This window comes from Tursiops truncatus, chromosome 8 (genome assembly GCF_011762595.2).
Source record: "Tursiops truncatus isolate mTurTru1 chromosome 8, mTurTru1.mat.Y, whole genome shotgun sequence".
In the NCBI taxonomy this organism is placed as follows: domain Eukaryota; kingdom Metazoa; phylum Chordata; class Mammalia; order Artiodactyla; family Delphinidae; genus Tursiops; species Tursiops truncatus.
Genome location: NC_047041.1, coordinates 45,634,264 through 45,648,327, shown reverse-complemented (window position 1 = coordinate 45,648,327; position 14,064 = coordinate 45,634,264). Strand labels below are relative to the sequence as shown.

The window sequence follows — 14,064 nt, the reverse complement described above, 5'->3', positions numbered from 1 at the left end:
CCCAGCCCCATGGTGTGGGCTCACTGGACACGAGGGAGGTGAAGGCTACGACTGAACTTGTTCTAAGAAACACTCAGGACAGACTGACATCATTCTGTAAGAAAACTGCTCCTGTTTGCTAAATGACTTCAGAGAGTGAAGGGTGGAAGAGAGAGAGTGTTCTAGAGCCAGGAACATGAAATCAAGTCTTCCCTAGAACTCCCCAGGGTGTTTTGCCCCTCACAGCCTCTCTTCCTCTTTCCTCTGGGTTTGCTGACACTCTCCACCCACACTTCTCTGGTTCTCCTTTTAGTAATGACCACAAAGGAATGCCTAACACTCAACAGCCCACAGGACGGAGACCCTTTCTGACTTGTGAGTTGCCTCCAGCCACTCAGCCCCCACGCCCATCTGAGTCTTAAAGGTTGTGTATTCCTCCAACAGGGACTGAACTCCTTGATGGGTGGCCATGCTTTCTGGCCAGTGGCTGCCCTTACATTCCTCATTTCTCCATTAACCCTACCCATCCTTCACTCTTAGACTCAGTGCAAACACTGCCCCCCAAGAAGCCTTCTTTTATGTCCTCATAGGAAGTATCCTCTCCCTTCTCTGAGTACCCTTGACCTTTTTCTGCAGTTCTTCCATGGACTTACTACTTTCTCCCTTGTGGCAAAATGAATTGTGTGCATATCTCATCTCCTCTACTAGACCCCGGACCCTGTAAAGGCAGAGTTCCAGGCAGGACTCTAGATTTCCACAAAGTCTAGCCAATAGTTGGCAATTCACAGATGAAGAAATTCTTGGGAAGGAAGCCTGAGGAGGGTTACAGAAAAGTGAACTCAAGGCCTTCAGGGACAAGGCTCTCATTCACCATATGCCTGGGCATCTCCCCTCACACCAGAACGTTCAAAGGAAAAACACAATGACAAGGATGGCCATTTTGGAACCCATTTATATTGTCAGTGTTACTCTGGGCTTCATTCAGCCCCACACCAGCCTCTGAGATTGCATCAGACATTCTGAACATTCATGGCTTCCTTGGGCCAAGTGTAGCTGTCCAGCGTAAAGGAGTCATAGTCTGGAGTATAGACCAGGGATCTTACAAAAGCCTCCTTGTCCTTGGGCTCTGGGTAGTAGGAGGCCAGGTTGTGTTTGTAGGCGAAGTCGAGGACCTAGGGAAAAACACGTTTGACTGAGGAACTGGATCTAAGGAGGAACCTGTCTAAAGGCCCTTGCTTGGGAGCTTGTGGAAGGGGAATATACCCTGAAGCATCAGATGTGTTCCTCTCATGAGTTGAGGCCCAGGAAGCCACTGGAGAGAAAGGATCTTGAGTTTTCTGCCTAGTAAGGAAGCTGTGACACCATGGAATAGACACTGGGCCAGGGCCAAGAGGCCTCAAAGTCTGCCTCTGCTTCCAACTGCCTGTGGGTCCTCAGCAGTGACATCATCCTTGCTGAGCCTCAGTTTCCTCATCTGTAAAGTGGGGGTCATGAGAGCTTTCTCTGGCATGGTGTGAGGATAAAATTAGGTAGCAGGTGTAAGTGTTCAGCATCTGATATTTTTTTCTGTCTTAAACGTGGCTTGAATTGGACATTGTTCTCTGGGTATTAGATTCGGCTTCAGAAGAAGATGAATCTGAATCTCCCCAAAAGGAAAGAACTGGACAGGGTGGACGTGGACTGTAAGCTGCACTATTGGTCTTGAGGGCTGACTCTGGATCCTGCACTGGACAGCTCATGGGGAGTGCGTGCTGTTGTGCAATGCGTTTTCTGAAATTATTCTTCAAACTTATAGAAAATGTAAAATGTATATTAATAGAAATAACAGTATAATGAACCCTCATGAATTCATCATCCAGATGAACAATTATCAATGTCAGGCCAGTCTTTACTGCCCCATGTTCTGGTTCTTTGAAAACCCATCACCTGTGCATCGTCTAGTGGGTGACATTTTTACGTAGACTATCCCCTGAACTTGATCACCCGTGGCCCAGCCATTCTGAGAGAAAGGGGAGGCATGAGCATCTCCTCTGGCCAGACAGGTGCCGAGTATAGAGCTTTTCCACTGTTCTCTTTTAATGTCCTCCAAAACTCTCAGGGAGAGGAATTACTGGCTTCTTTGTAGAAGAAGGAAACTGCTGAGGCTCAGGGAAGTGAAGTGACTGGGCTCGGGTGACTCTGCCGCTGATTGGCAGAGCTAGGACCCCGCAGCCTGAGCTCTTTCCAAGTTGACCTTTCTGTGTAAATGGGCACTTATGATTCATTTTAAAATTCCACCCACATTCTGGTCCACAAAACTAGGGCCTTTGGTGACCTTTCTGCCTGGTGTTTGAGGGGAAATCCAGGAGCTTTCCCAGAACTGCCCTGAGTGGGGTTGAGGTGGGGCTCAGGCTACAGGCAAGAGTGTGTCACCCAGCCTCTGGGGTGCATGCAGTGCAGCCCAGGGAGCTCAGCCTGTCTCTGCAGCTGCCACCCCTTTCGTCCTCCTAAAGTCACACAGAGAGGAAGCTGATGAGCCCCACTCCCCATAGTAAGGGGGTAAGACGTCCCTTACTTTGATGGCGATTCTCAGAGACACGTCTCGGATGGTGCTGAGTGGGGGGTACAGTCTCCCCTGTGACAGATGCTGCTCAGAGACCTCTTGGGCGATTTGCTGGGGAGAGAGAACAGAGAGGAACAAGCTGAGTTTCCACCTTCCCAGAGCAAGCCCAACCCAGTACACCAGAAACTCACCTCGCCCCTCATACGTGGCCCATAAGTGCAGTTTCTACTCCTGTCTCTGCCGCCTTGTGGCCCCAGGGGCGCTTAATGCTTGGGCTTAAGCAAGGACACATCCTTTCTGTCCCGTGAGACTGGCCGAGGCTTAAAACAACATGAAGCTGTCTGAATTCTAAAGGAAAATCACTAAGACCGAGGCGAATAAACCTGTGACTTGCAAAGCAGACTCTGGGGTCTCCCCCGCCCCGGCTGACCTAGCCTGTTGTATAGGGATCCCCGAGTCCCTCGCTTCCCGGGTTCCAGCCTCTCCCACATGCTTAGGAGCATCCGGGCTGTCCCCCTAGGCCATCTTGTGTCTCTGTATTCGGGCCTCCTTGGGCTCTCCTTTCCGGCCCCGGCCCCAGTGAGGAAAGAAAGGCTGCTTCTCCAGTGACACCACGAATGGGCCTTATGCGGTACCTGAATAAATTCAGCCCAGGAACAGCCTCTCCTACAGCTTCCCTCCCTGCTTCAGAGCTCGTCTCTAAGGGCCAGCTCTCTGCAGCCAGCCTCATCCTCCAGCCTCGGGCACTGGTGCTCAGCCAGCCTGGCAGAACAGCCTCTTTAACCGGGCTCGGAATGCACTCCCACCCAATCTTCTCGTGTCAAATTGAAATCTGGGAAAAGCCACAGTGCTCTCTGAGAACTCTGTGTCCCGGGACGGACAGGGAAAGGAGCTGGTCTTGCCTCAGAGTTTGGCAGACATTAGAAACCTGGGCTCCCCCCTCTGCTACCTCGTTCTTAAATTCCTCTCTGTCCTTTCTGTTCATTCAAACATCCACTGAGCTCTACGATATGCCGGGCTCTGTGCTAGGTGCTGAAGAGCCATGGTGGAGAAGCCACAGTCTTTTCCTTCCTGGAGACTGGTGTCAGTGGAGATGAACAAACAATAGTAACGATTATAGTGATTTCGAGGAGGGGGGACATATGGGCACAGAGGAAGGCAGGGCCCAGTCTGCCATGTACAGGAAAGGCTTCCCAGAAGAAAAGACAGAAGCTAAGACCTGAAGGACAAAGTGTGAATTACTTGAAGAGAGGAGAAGGAATAGCACATGCAAATTCTTAGAGGGAAGAGAGAGAACGACTGTAAAAAGAAGGCGGGATAGGTTGACGGCAGGGGGAGGCTAAAAGGCTGGAGAGAAAAGGAGGGCCTTGGATGAAGTGCCTTGTATGGAAACCATGTGAAGGAGTTTGGCCTTTCCTGGGAGCACCAACGAGCCATAAAAGGTCTGAAATTAGGAGAGAGATGGCCTGTTCTGGGCTTTAAGGGAGCCCTCTTTGTGGAGGTGTAGTGTACACCTCTCTGTGGAGGTGAGGTGTAGTGTACACTTCTCTGTGGAGGTGAGGTGTACACCTCTCTTTGTGGAGGTGTAGAAGGTGAATTGACTAGAGGGAAGCAGAATTTCCATGGCTAGATCTGCAGCTAGAAAGGCTCTCCTGCAGTGACGAGTTATATTATGGTATGTGTGGCCACTTCTGAGATGCTGGGCACTGCTAATGCTCTGCTGTGTCTCTGAGTCAAATTGCCTGGGGCCATCCTGGCACATCCCTCACAAGCCAGGTGACCTTGGGCACGTAACTCAAACCCTCTGTGCCTCAGTTTCCTTGTCTGTAACGTAGGGATGATCACTATATTTTACAGGGTTGTCAAGGTGAAATGAGATGCTGCATGTACGTCTCCTAAAACTTATATTACTTTTTCCATAGGAAAATCAGTTTCAACTTAAATTATCTTAATTTAAAAACAAACACCCTTTTCAGGGACTTCCCTGGTGGTCCAGTGGTAAAGAATCTGCCTTCCAATGCAGGGGACACAGGTTCAATTCCTGGTCAGGGAACTAAGATCCCACATGCCCTGGGGCAACTAAGCCCACGTGCCACAACTACTGAGCTTGCGTGCCTCGACTAGAGCCTGCGTGCCACAACTACAGAGAGAAAACCTGCACGCCACAACTAGAGAGAAGCCCGTGCACCACAATGCAGAGCCCGCTCGCTGCAGCTAAGACCCGACGCAGCCAAAAATAAATAAAAAAACAAAAACCAGCCAAACCAAACCAAACCAAACCCCCTGTTGAGAAATATAACCTGCCAGGCCTTTGAAGACCAGACTGTCAGCTCCTGGAGGGGAGGGGCCTTATGCTGCTCAGAGCAAGTGACTGAGAAGTAGATTGAGGGGAGGTTCCTGTTTACTTCATGGACACGGTTCATGAAAAGATGGAGCTGAAAGGTCCCATAGCAGAGGCTGTGGGTTGTGCAGATGTTTCTGGGGGTTGCATAGGAAGGCTTTAGCAACCTTGTTTCTGCACAACAGGGGAATTTGCTTTCGGGTCAACTCCAAGCAGGAAGTGACTCTTCCCATCCAATGGGGGTTTCAGACAGCTCCGCCCATGGTCACAGGACACCACCACCTCCATTCAAATGCAAAATACTCAAGTAAGAGGGACAGAGAACTGCAGCATGAAACCAGAGCTGGTGTGCACAAGGCTTGGGGGAGGCTGACAAAAGTTCAGCAGACACAGGAAGAAGGAACTTGGTGCATGAGACAGTTCCTTGTGGGACTCGCAGAAGCAGGGCTGGGTAGGGCTGCCTGGAAGCCCTTCTTGTGGCTTGCTGGTTTGGGGCTCTCACCAGTGCCGTGGTGAGGGGGAAATGCAGACACATGCTAGAAATCACAGCAGAGCCTTTGGAGCCCACTGGGGATAAATATGTTTAATATTTGTTTATAGTTCTGATTAGCTTAACTTCTCAACAAAAACATTTCTACGTCTTGGTTCCACAGAGTGAAGATAAATGTGAAGTGCTTGGCACTTGGTAAGCGTTTGTTAAATGGCAGCCACTGTAACTGTTATTATTAACAACCATTATTATGAATGTGGGCTGTCATCCTTAACAAATCCTTTCCTTGTTTTCAATTCACCATGCCCAGTAAAGAACGCTTGTGGGAGCTTTTCTGATACGATGCCTGGAGCAGGTGCACACCCACATCCCCCATCTGTGCTCAAGACATGGGTACTCAGAGCAGGCAAACCTGACATGCAACCCATCCTCTTCCTTACAGAAATCTGCCCTAGTGGGGCTTTTTTTTTTTTTGCGGTACGCGGGCCTCTCACTGCCGTGGCCTCTCCCATTGCGGAGCACAGGCTCCGGACGTGCAGGCACAGTGGCCATGGCTCACGGGCCCAGCCGCTCCGTGGCATGTGGGATCTTCCCGGACCGGGGCTCGAACCCGCGCCCCCTGCATCGGCAGGCAGACTCTCAACCACTGCGCCACCAGGGAAGCCCTAGTGGGGCTTATTTTGCTACCAGTTACCCAGTAACGTGGCCAAGACCCATGGCTGGAAAAATCTACTGCTTGTCACGGTCGGTGAGCCCACGGTTTCAGGTGGTTTTGATGGCATCTCCGTTCTTGGCATGCATATGGGTTCTGCTGGGAGGCAGGGTGCAGTACAAGGTACGTGCCCTCACGGCCAGCGCCTCCTGCCAGCACCCCTCCCACTGACTATTCCTTCCCCCGCCGCCCCTGCCTTAAAAAGCCTGTGTGTGTTTTCAGAGTTCAAGCCTCCAGGCGCTCTTGAGAGAAGCTTGACATTCAAGCACTCTGGGGAACCACTGAAGGATTGGAGCGGGTAGGTAGAAGAAACAAGAGAAGGAATCTTTGGGGACCCGGTGTAGGAGCTAGTGGAGCTCACAGGCCCTCTGGGGTGTGTATTCGGGGCAGCGGGGACAGCAATACCTCTGCTGTCAGGAGGAAGAGCCCGTCCGGGATGTGTCGGACCCCGCCTGCGATGACTCCCAGAGCCACTCCAGGGAACACGTAGGCGTTGTTTCCCTGCCCGGGAATGAAGGTCCTGCCATCTTCCAGAGTCACGTCTTTAAAGGGACTTCCACTGGCAAAGATCCCTCGGCCCTGGGGGCAGGAAGAAAACCAGAGACAGAGCTTGGAGCTAGGTTTCAGGGGTCATGGTGGCCTAGTCGTATCTCCCGAAAGTTGACCCCTTCCTCATCTTCTGCTAAATGCTCAGCATTGTGCTGAGGACGTTGCAGGTGCTGAAAGCACAGCTGTTCATCTGACCAGAAAGCTCAGCTCCCACTGAGTTACCCGGCAGCCACAAAACCACAGAACGGGGAAGGTGTAGCTTTTAACCTGTCACCTCCCCGGAGGGCAAGCCAGGTGTGCAAATGGCCTAGAGTCCACAAGCGCCTCGAGCTCTGGTCAGAGCTCTATGTTAGGGGAACCCTGAGCAGTAAAGCCTACTGGTAAGAGCCTGGGCTTTAGAGCCGGACGTGGGTTTGACGGCCAGCTCCACTCCTTTTTAGCTCTGTGACCTTGGGCAAGTTACTTCATCTTTCTGAAACTCAGTTTGCTTATCAGCAATGTGGGGATTTTTTTCATCCTCATAGGGTTGCTCATGGTTACTGTTACTATGTCCTCTCAGCCCGGGGAAGGAAGGACTCCCCGCTGACCTCGGTGACCCGGTAGCACTTCTCAGCCGTGCACTCGGCCTTGCTGGTGGGGTTGCTCAGGGCAAAGATGATGGGGCGCTCGTGGAAGGAGGCCATGTCCCTCAGGATCTGCTCCGTGAAGGCTCCTGCAATGGCGGCAACACCTATGGGGAAAAGGGGGAGGTAGTGGGGTGCCGACTCTTTATCTACACCCCATTCCTCTCCTGGTGGTGGTGGTGGAACTAGGTACAACACGGAAGACTCAGGAGTCTTGAGGATGGCATCCGCCATAGGGATGAGGGAGGACAGGAGAAAAGGGTCTCCCTGCTTGAGCTGGCTGAGACCCCCTGTTAATTCCACTGGTCCACTGCACGCCCCAGCTCAGTTAAGCTGCACCTGTGAAGCATGCCTGGCCACTGTCCTTTAGAGTGGACTGCTCCCGCAGGACAGGGAGTGATGCCAAGGTCCCCCCCTTGGGGGAGGAGTGCTCATGTCATCCTGGTTAGAGAGACCAGCCTGTGCTTTTCCACTCTACTGTATAATTCTGCATCACGCAGCCCAGCTTGGCGCCTTAGTTCTACGGTTCTTATACAGTAATAACCCAATAAAAGTTTGTAGCATTGAATTGGAAATGAGGGGAAAGAGCTGTGTTTCCAAGGGTTGCTTATGCCTCCTCGCTGAGCCTCAGTCTTCACCTGCAAGTCAAGAAGATTAGCTGTGCTGGGCAGTGGGTCGCCCCTCCTCCTACCTATGATGGCCGTGGGCTTCACCAGCCTCACCACCTCCTCCAGGGAGTTCACTTCAGGGTGGTCCTGGGCAAACATCTCCTTCTCATGGTTCAGGTGGCTCCTCCCCTGCAGGGAAAGGAAGAACATGATACAGCTGTGGTGGTGAGAACCGCTGGGCAGTGCCTGGATGCATCTGTGTACTCTAAGAGCATTCCCTGCAGAGCCCTGTGCTGTGGTCTGAGCTGTCAGAACCTTGGGCCCTGTCCTTTTGATCAAAATCTACGATGCAATCTAAGAATTTTAAATGTGTGTGTGTGTGTGTGTGTGTGTATTTCTTTAATCCAAACCACATATGGAGAACCCGTAAGGCCTTTCCTTGAGCTGCTGGGGTCATGGCTTCCTGGGCCAGGACAGAAAGGCTCCGAGGAAATGCCTGAGTTTGGACCAAGACTCTTGGCCCCAAGACATATAGCACAGAGGCCCAGTTGAGGGATGGGGGCCTGAGTCACCCAGGGTCAGGGCGCTAATTTGAATGTATTTGACAAGAGCCATTAACCTCCCGATAAATAATAAGCTGAGATCCAGGACAGGCTTGTAGTGGCTGGCTGCTCCCAATGGGGTCCAGATTCCTTCCATTTCTTCAAATAGGAGTCAGTGGGTGACAGGCTGGTCAACGTTTCTGATGACTCCTTTGGGTCAGCTGGCCTCACGAGAACCAGAGTGAAAACACCAGCTTTGAGAGATCTTTGAGGAGGGGTGAGCTCAATAGGGTGAGCAAAGGTGATGTTGAAACATGGGAAAGAGGCAAGTGTGGCAGCCTCCACCTGTGCCTGGACTGTGCTCTGGAATGATCTGGGGCAGAAGGAGGAATCTCCAGGTCCCAGTTCTTTCCGGTGGGAATCTGCCCTTATAGGGAACAATAGGAAGGTCTGTTGCTTCAGAGGGGGCTCTCCACTATTCTTGGTTGAGAGCCTCGTGTTCCTATCTCTTGTCTTTTTTTTAGGCTCTCACTGTCACAGTCTATGTTAGTGAAATCTCAGGATTAAAACATGGAGCTCTGAGTGAAGTCCTGAGGGAGGAGGTCATCCAGCTGTGCCCCTCACCACACTGCAGTCAGAAGCTGGACTGTCTCTCTCATTCATTCCTTCATTCACACCTCAAACATCAATTATGTACTTATCACATGCAGGACCTTGACATCAAGACCATACAGCCTCACGGGGAGGGAGGCAAGGGGCAACAGCCCTATCACGGGATAAGTGTCATATATGAAGGGCGGAAGGCTACATGAGCGTAAACACAGGGAACTAATTGAGACCCAGATGCTCAGGGAAGCTGCTTGAAGGAGGTAACAGAAGACAGGGAGGAAACAGATGGGGTTGAGGGCTGTGAGTGGGCGTGTGAAAAAAGAGAAGGGCATTCCAGGCAGAGAAACAAAATATGCAAAGATGTAGAAGAGAGAGAGCATGTTACTTTTGGAGAATTATGATTCAACATGGCTAGAGGTGAGTACAAGGCAGGACGTGGGGGGAGATGACACTGGAAAGAGCACACGTACACACATTTGCAAGCACATTCAAAGCTTTTGGACAAGAGCAATTAAGGCTACTCTGGGATGAATCTTTTGCTTTGGGCATTAGGACACTGCCCTCCTCCTGCTCTCTCTTCTGTCTGAGCAGTTTACCCCTTGAGATCTCTTCCAGTCCAGTTCCAATGGCTGTAGATATCAGGTAACCTCCAGGTCTCCAGACCGACAGTACCTTGACAATGAGCCCCTTGGAGTCCACCATCCAGATCTTCCTTGTGGCCTCTGCCTTGGGTACGCCTTCTTTCTCTAGGGCCATGACAAGGAGGTGGGCGATGCCCATGGCTGCCTGCGAGGTGGGTGTTTAGACAAAAGGCAAAGGCTGCTCAGGATTTTATCAGATTCTTCACCAAGATCCTCGTTTCTTCCCTCACTACTCCCAGGAGGCCCAGTTAAGTCCCTGCCTTGAGACACCCAAACGTTGGGGCCCAGGCAGCTGCAATGATCACAACGCATCTGTGCTGTTTCCTCTCCTCAGAAGCCCAGAACACTGCTCCCCCTTGCGGCTCCTCCACCCATTCTTTTTTTTTGCGGTACGCGGGCCTCTCACTGTTGTGGCCTCTCCCACTGCGGAGCACAGGCTCCGGACGCGCAGGCTCAGTGGCCATGGCTCACGGGCTCAGCCGCTCCGTGGCATGTGGGATCTTCCCAGACCGGGACACGAACCCATGTCCCCTGCATCGGCAGGCGGACTCTCAATCACTGCGCCACCAGGGAAGCCCCTCCACCTATTCTTACTCTCCTACTGGAACAACAGCAGACAGCCCCCGAGGGCACTTACTTCACCAGCACCTTGGAAAACAAACACGTGATTGGAGAGCTTGTTCTTGGTGATTCGCAGAGCAGCCAGGATCCCTGCCACGGCGACAGAGGCTGTGCCTGCAACAGAGTGGACAGAGATCACCCTCTGGCCACCGGGTCCCACCCCCTAGACCCTTGGCAGAGTTCCCCACACCTAGAACCTGTGATGGAACAAGCGACTTTCCCTCGCCCTTACAGAGGCCAGCCCTGTAGGCACGCAGGTTGTCGAGCAACTCTCTTTTGCGTGATACTCTCCATTCACTCTTTTGCAGATAACTGTTAGTTTGAGAAATAGCTCCTGGATTGTTACCCTGGGAGAGAGGATCAGAGAGTCGGGTGCTGCTACCACCATCATTCATAAATGAAACAACAAGGACAAATACAAGGGAAGCCAAAAAGAAGGGTGAGCCTCAGAATGATTTGTTTAAGGGGTAAATGGATAAAAGCATATTAAAAATGAGGCCACAAACTATCCATGAAACATTACATGACCATGTGACCTGAGCTGCTTGTCTTATCCAGCAAGTCATAAGGTTATGCCAAGTAGCATAACCAGCATCGAATGGCTTGAATACATCTGAAGGTACAGGTAAGCTGCACGAGCAGGTGGCTCAGACTAGTTTGACAACTACTCTTCCTCTCCCTCAATCCACACCTAAGGCCTCACTAGGAATTCCTATGACCAGCTGACCAAGGAGGAGAAAGCAGGCTTGGTTTACAGATTGTTCTTGACAGTATGCTGGCATCCACTAGAAGCGTACGGTTGCAGTTTCACAGCCCTAATAAAAGGTCACCCTAAAGGGAAATAGTGAAGTAAATCTTCCCAATGGACATGACCTCCCATTGTAAATTATGTTGTCCACTTTGGTCCAAGAGATGGCTAGACCTACATTGATTCGTGGGCAGTTGTTAACGGTTTAGCTAGATGGTCAGGGACTTAGAAAGAACCAAACAGTAAGACTGGTGATGAGGAAGTCTAGGGAAGGGTTTGCGAATGGACTTCTCTGAATAGGTACAGGGTGTGAAGGTATTTGTGCCCCACGTGAAAGCTCACCAAAGGGCAGAATGAGAATAGTTTCTCAATAATCAGGTGGACAACATGGCATGGCTTGTGCATGTCAGTCAGCATCTTTCCCACGCCATCTAGGGTTTGCTCAGTTTCCATAGAGAGTAGCCATGGTGGCAGGGACGGAGGCTATGCATGGACTTCCTCACGGAGGCTGCCTGCTACTACTACTGCTGAATGACTGAGCTGTCGATGGCAGAGACCAATGTGGAGCTCCTGCTACGGCACCGTCCTCTGGGAGGACTATCTACCCGGCAGGAGGATGATTACACTGGACTCCTTCCATTAGAGACAGGGAAGAGATGTGTCCTCACTGGAATAAACATAGCTTCTGGATATGGCTTGACTTTCCCTGTCTATAATGTTCTGCCAGTGCCATCATCTGGGCACGTCTGAAATGCCTAGTCACCATCCTGATATATTCCAGGCTTCTAATCAAGGAATTCATTTCATTTTAATAGAAGTGCAGCAATAGGCTCACACCCACGGAACTCAGTGGTCTTAGCACGTACTCTACCACCCAGGAGCAGATGACCTAATAGATCAGTAGGATGGGCTCCTGAAGACTTAAGACTCAGTTGAGGAGATGGTGAGGGTCTATCTTACAGGATGTAATACGTGATTTGACTTAGCAAACAATACCTCGTGCTCTTTCTCCACAGCCAGAATACTTGGGTCTGGAAATCAAAATGTTGAAGTGAGAATGGCTCCTCTCACCATTTCACCTAATGAATCACTTGCAGGGTTTTTGCTTCCTGTCTCTTCAATTCTGTGCTCTCTGGATTGGAGGTCTTGGTTCCAAAGAGACAAATGCTTCCATTAGGATTCCCAACATGGTTCTATTGACTTGGAAGTTGAGACTGCCACCTGGCCATTTGCCACAAAACCAGTGGGCAAAGAAGAGGGTTACTTTACTGGCTGTGGTTATTCATCCTGAGAACCAAGGGGAAACTAGGGACAGGGAAGACTGTATCTGCGCCTAGGGGATCCTCTGGGGTGTGTCTTAGTACTCCTGTGCTCAAGAGTAAATATTAATAAACACTGTTGCAACTAAAGAGAGGCAGGGCTGCTGAGGACGCAGATCCTTCAGGAATGAAGGTTTGGGTCATCCTATTAAGGAACTCTGGCAAGCTAAGGTCTTGTCTGATGACAAGAAAACACGGAATGGGAGACCGAGGAAGAAATTCATAAACATCAACTATGGCTTCATGACTGGTTACAGAAATGAGGAATGTAGCAGCCATGCAAATTTTCTTCCTTGATTATCATGTGGTTACGGATGATGGTTCGTATTAGCTAATTTATTCTCCCTTCTCCTTCCTCTTATTATTTTATAGAAGTTTTATTGGAGGTTAATTCTACAATTTAGCCTTTAGAAAACAGAGTTTTCAAATGTGACTGTGACTGAGATTTAAGAGTAGTTTGTCCTGCCCAGAGATGGGTGGTGTGACTATCTTCCAGAGATAAATATGTCCAAAAAATGCACAGTGTGACAGCTGTGAGTTAAGTTTTATTGGGGACACAATGAGAACTATAGCCCAGGAGACAGCCCCTCAGATAGCTCTGAAGACGGGTGTGGGTGTCAGTGTGTACGTGATTTTGGTGAAGGGCATACGTGCAGTCAAGCACACATTTCAGCAGAAGGTTGCTGCTGGTCACAAGAAGGTTGTTGCTCGTCACGAGGAGTGGATGTCTCCGTTAATGATTTTAGTGTTTTCCTAGATATGAGAAGATGTAAGAAACTGGGCTCATAAAATCTTCTGAAAATATCTAAGCATCTGAAGGCCTGTTCTGCCAGTTTTTCCCAGAGCACAGAGTACCTCATGCCTGATCTCTGCCTTGAACTCCTTTCAGGGTGCGTTGAAGGTCGGTGACTGCAGTGGCTAGTGACTTCATTCTTGTAGAACCAGATGATGAGTGACATTCTTGAGTTGGCAAATAACTGTAGACACTTTGCCTCTCCCCATTTCAGGGAGAAGGGGAGAATGTCTTCATTTGTTGGAAAGATAGTTGCACTTTATTAGGCATTTTGTTAGAGTTTGTTGTTGTTGTCTGGAAGTACCAATGTGCAGGACGGAATGTATCGATGCTGAACAGCCAGAAGGGTGGACTCTGCCGATTACTGGATAATCGTTTCTCCTTTGTCTGCAAACCACTTTTCAGCTTTACCAATTGGCCCTATGGTGGGCTCTGCCAATAGGGGGCGCCAGAGGGCGACTGAAAGACTAGATGGGCAGGGAAAGAACAGTTTTTCCAGCATCATTCCTACTTTGTAAGATTGCTGGGTAAAATGTAGGACATTCAGTTAAACTTGAATTTTAGGTAAACAAGAAATAATTTTCTAGTGTGTGTTCCATGCAATATTAGCATAAATATTCTAAAAACTGTTATCTGTCTGAAATTCAAATTTAGCTGATCATCTGCATTTTGTTTTTGCTAAATCTGGCAACTCCAGAGCCTTGGTTTTTTAATCTTACAGCAGCAGTTTGTTCCACAAGCAGCAGTTGAATCCAGTTTGCTCTTTGTCCGTCACTTACAGAACTAGCCTTGTGGCGCGTGCCCCTCAGAGGCATGAACGCTAGCCAGCTGTCACCTGTCTTCCCTGTGTTCCCCCAGCCTCAGGGGTGGTAGCAGATCCTTAGTGTTTCTTTCTGGCTTTTCAGTTCTTTAATGCAGAATTCACAATTCTTTATGTCGAGTTTTCT

The 14,064-nt window shown here is 50.1% G+C and overlaps 1 protein-coding gene across 9 annotated transcripts in view; it reads right to left on the bottom strand.

Annotated features, from left to right (window-relative positions):
* Window positions 1-913: 913 nt before the first annotated feature.
* ME3 (malic enzyme 3) overlaps window positions 914-14,064 on the bottom strand; it is a 438,110-nt gene continuing 424,959 nt past the window's right edge. For all 9 annotated transcript variants that reach the window (XM_073808332.1, XM_073808333.1, XM_073808331.1 and 6 more), the window contains 7 exons: window positions 10,274-10,371; window positions 9,668-9,781; window positions 7,928-8,033; window positions 7,201-7,343; window positions 6,470-6,643; window positions 2,534-2,632; window positions 914-1,151 (listed from right to left, as the gene is read on the bottom strand). In XM_073808332.1, the coding sequence (XP_073664433.1) occupies window positions 990-1,151; window positions 2,534-2,632; window positions 6,470-6,643; window positions 7,201-7,343; window positions 7,928-8,033; window positions 9,668-9,781; window positions 10,274-10,371 (896 nt within the window). In that variant the 3' untranslated portion in view covers window positions 914-989. The remainder of the gene's footprint in view (window positions 1,152-2,533; window positions 2,633-6,469; window positions 6,644-7,200; window positions 7,344-7,927; window positions 8,034-9,667; window positions 9,782-10,273; window positions 10,372-14,064) is intronic.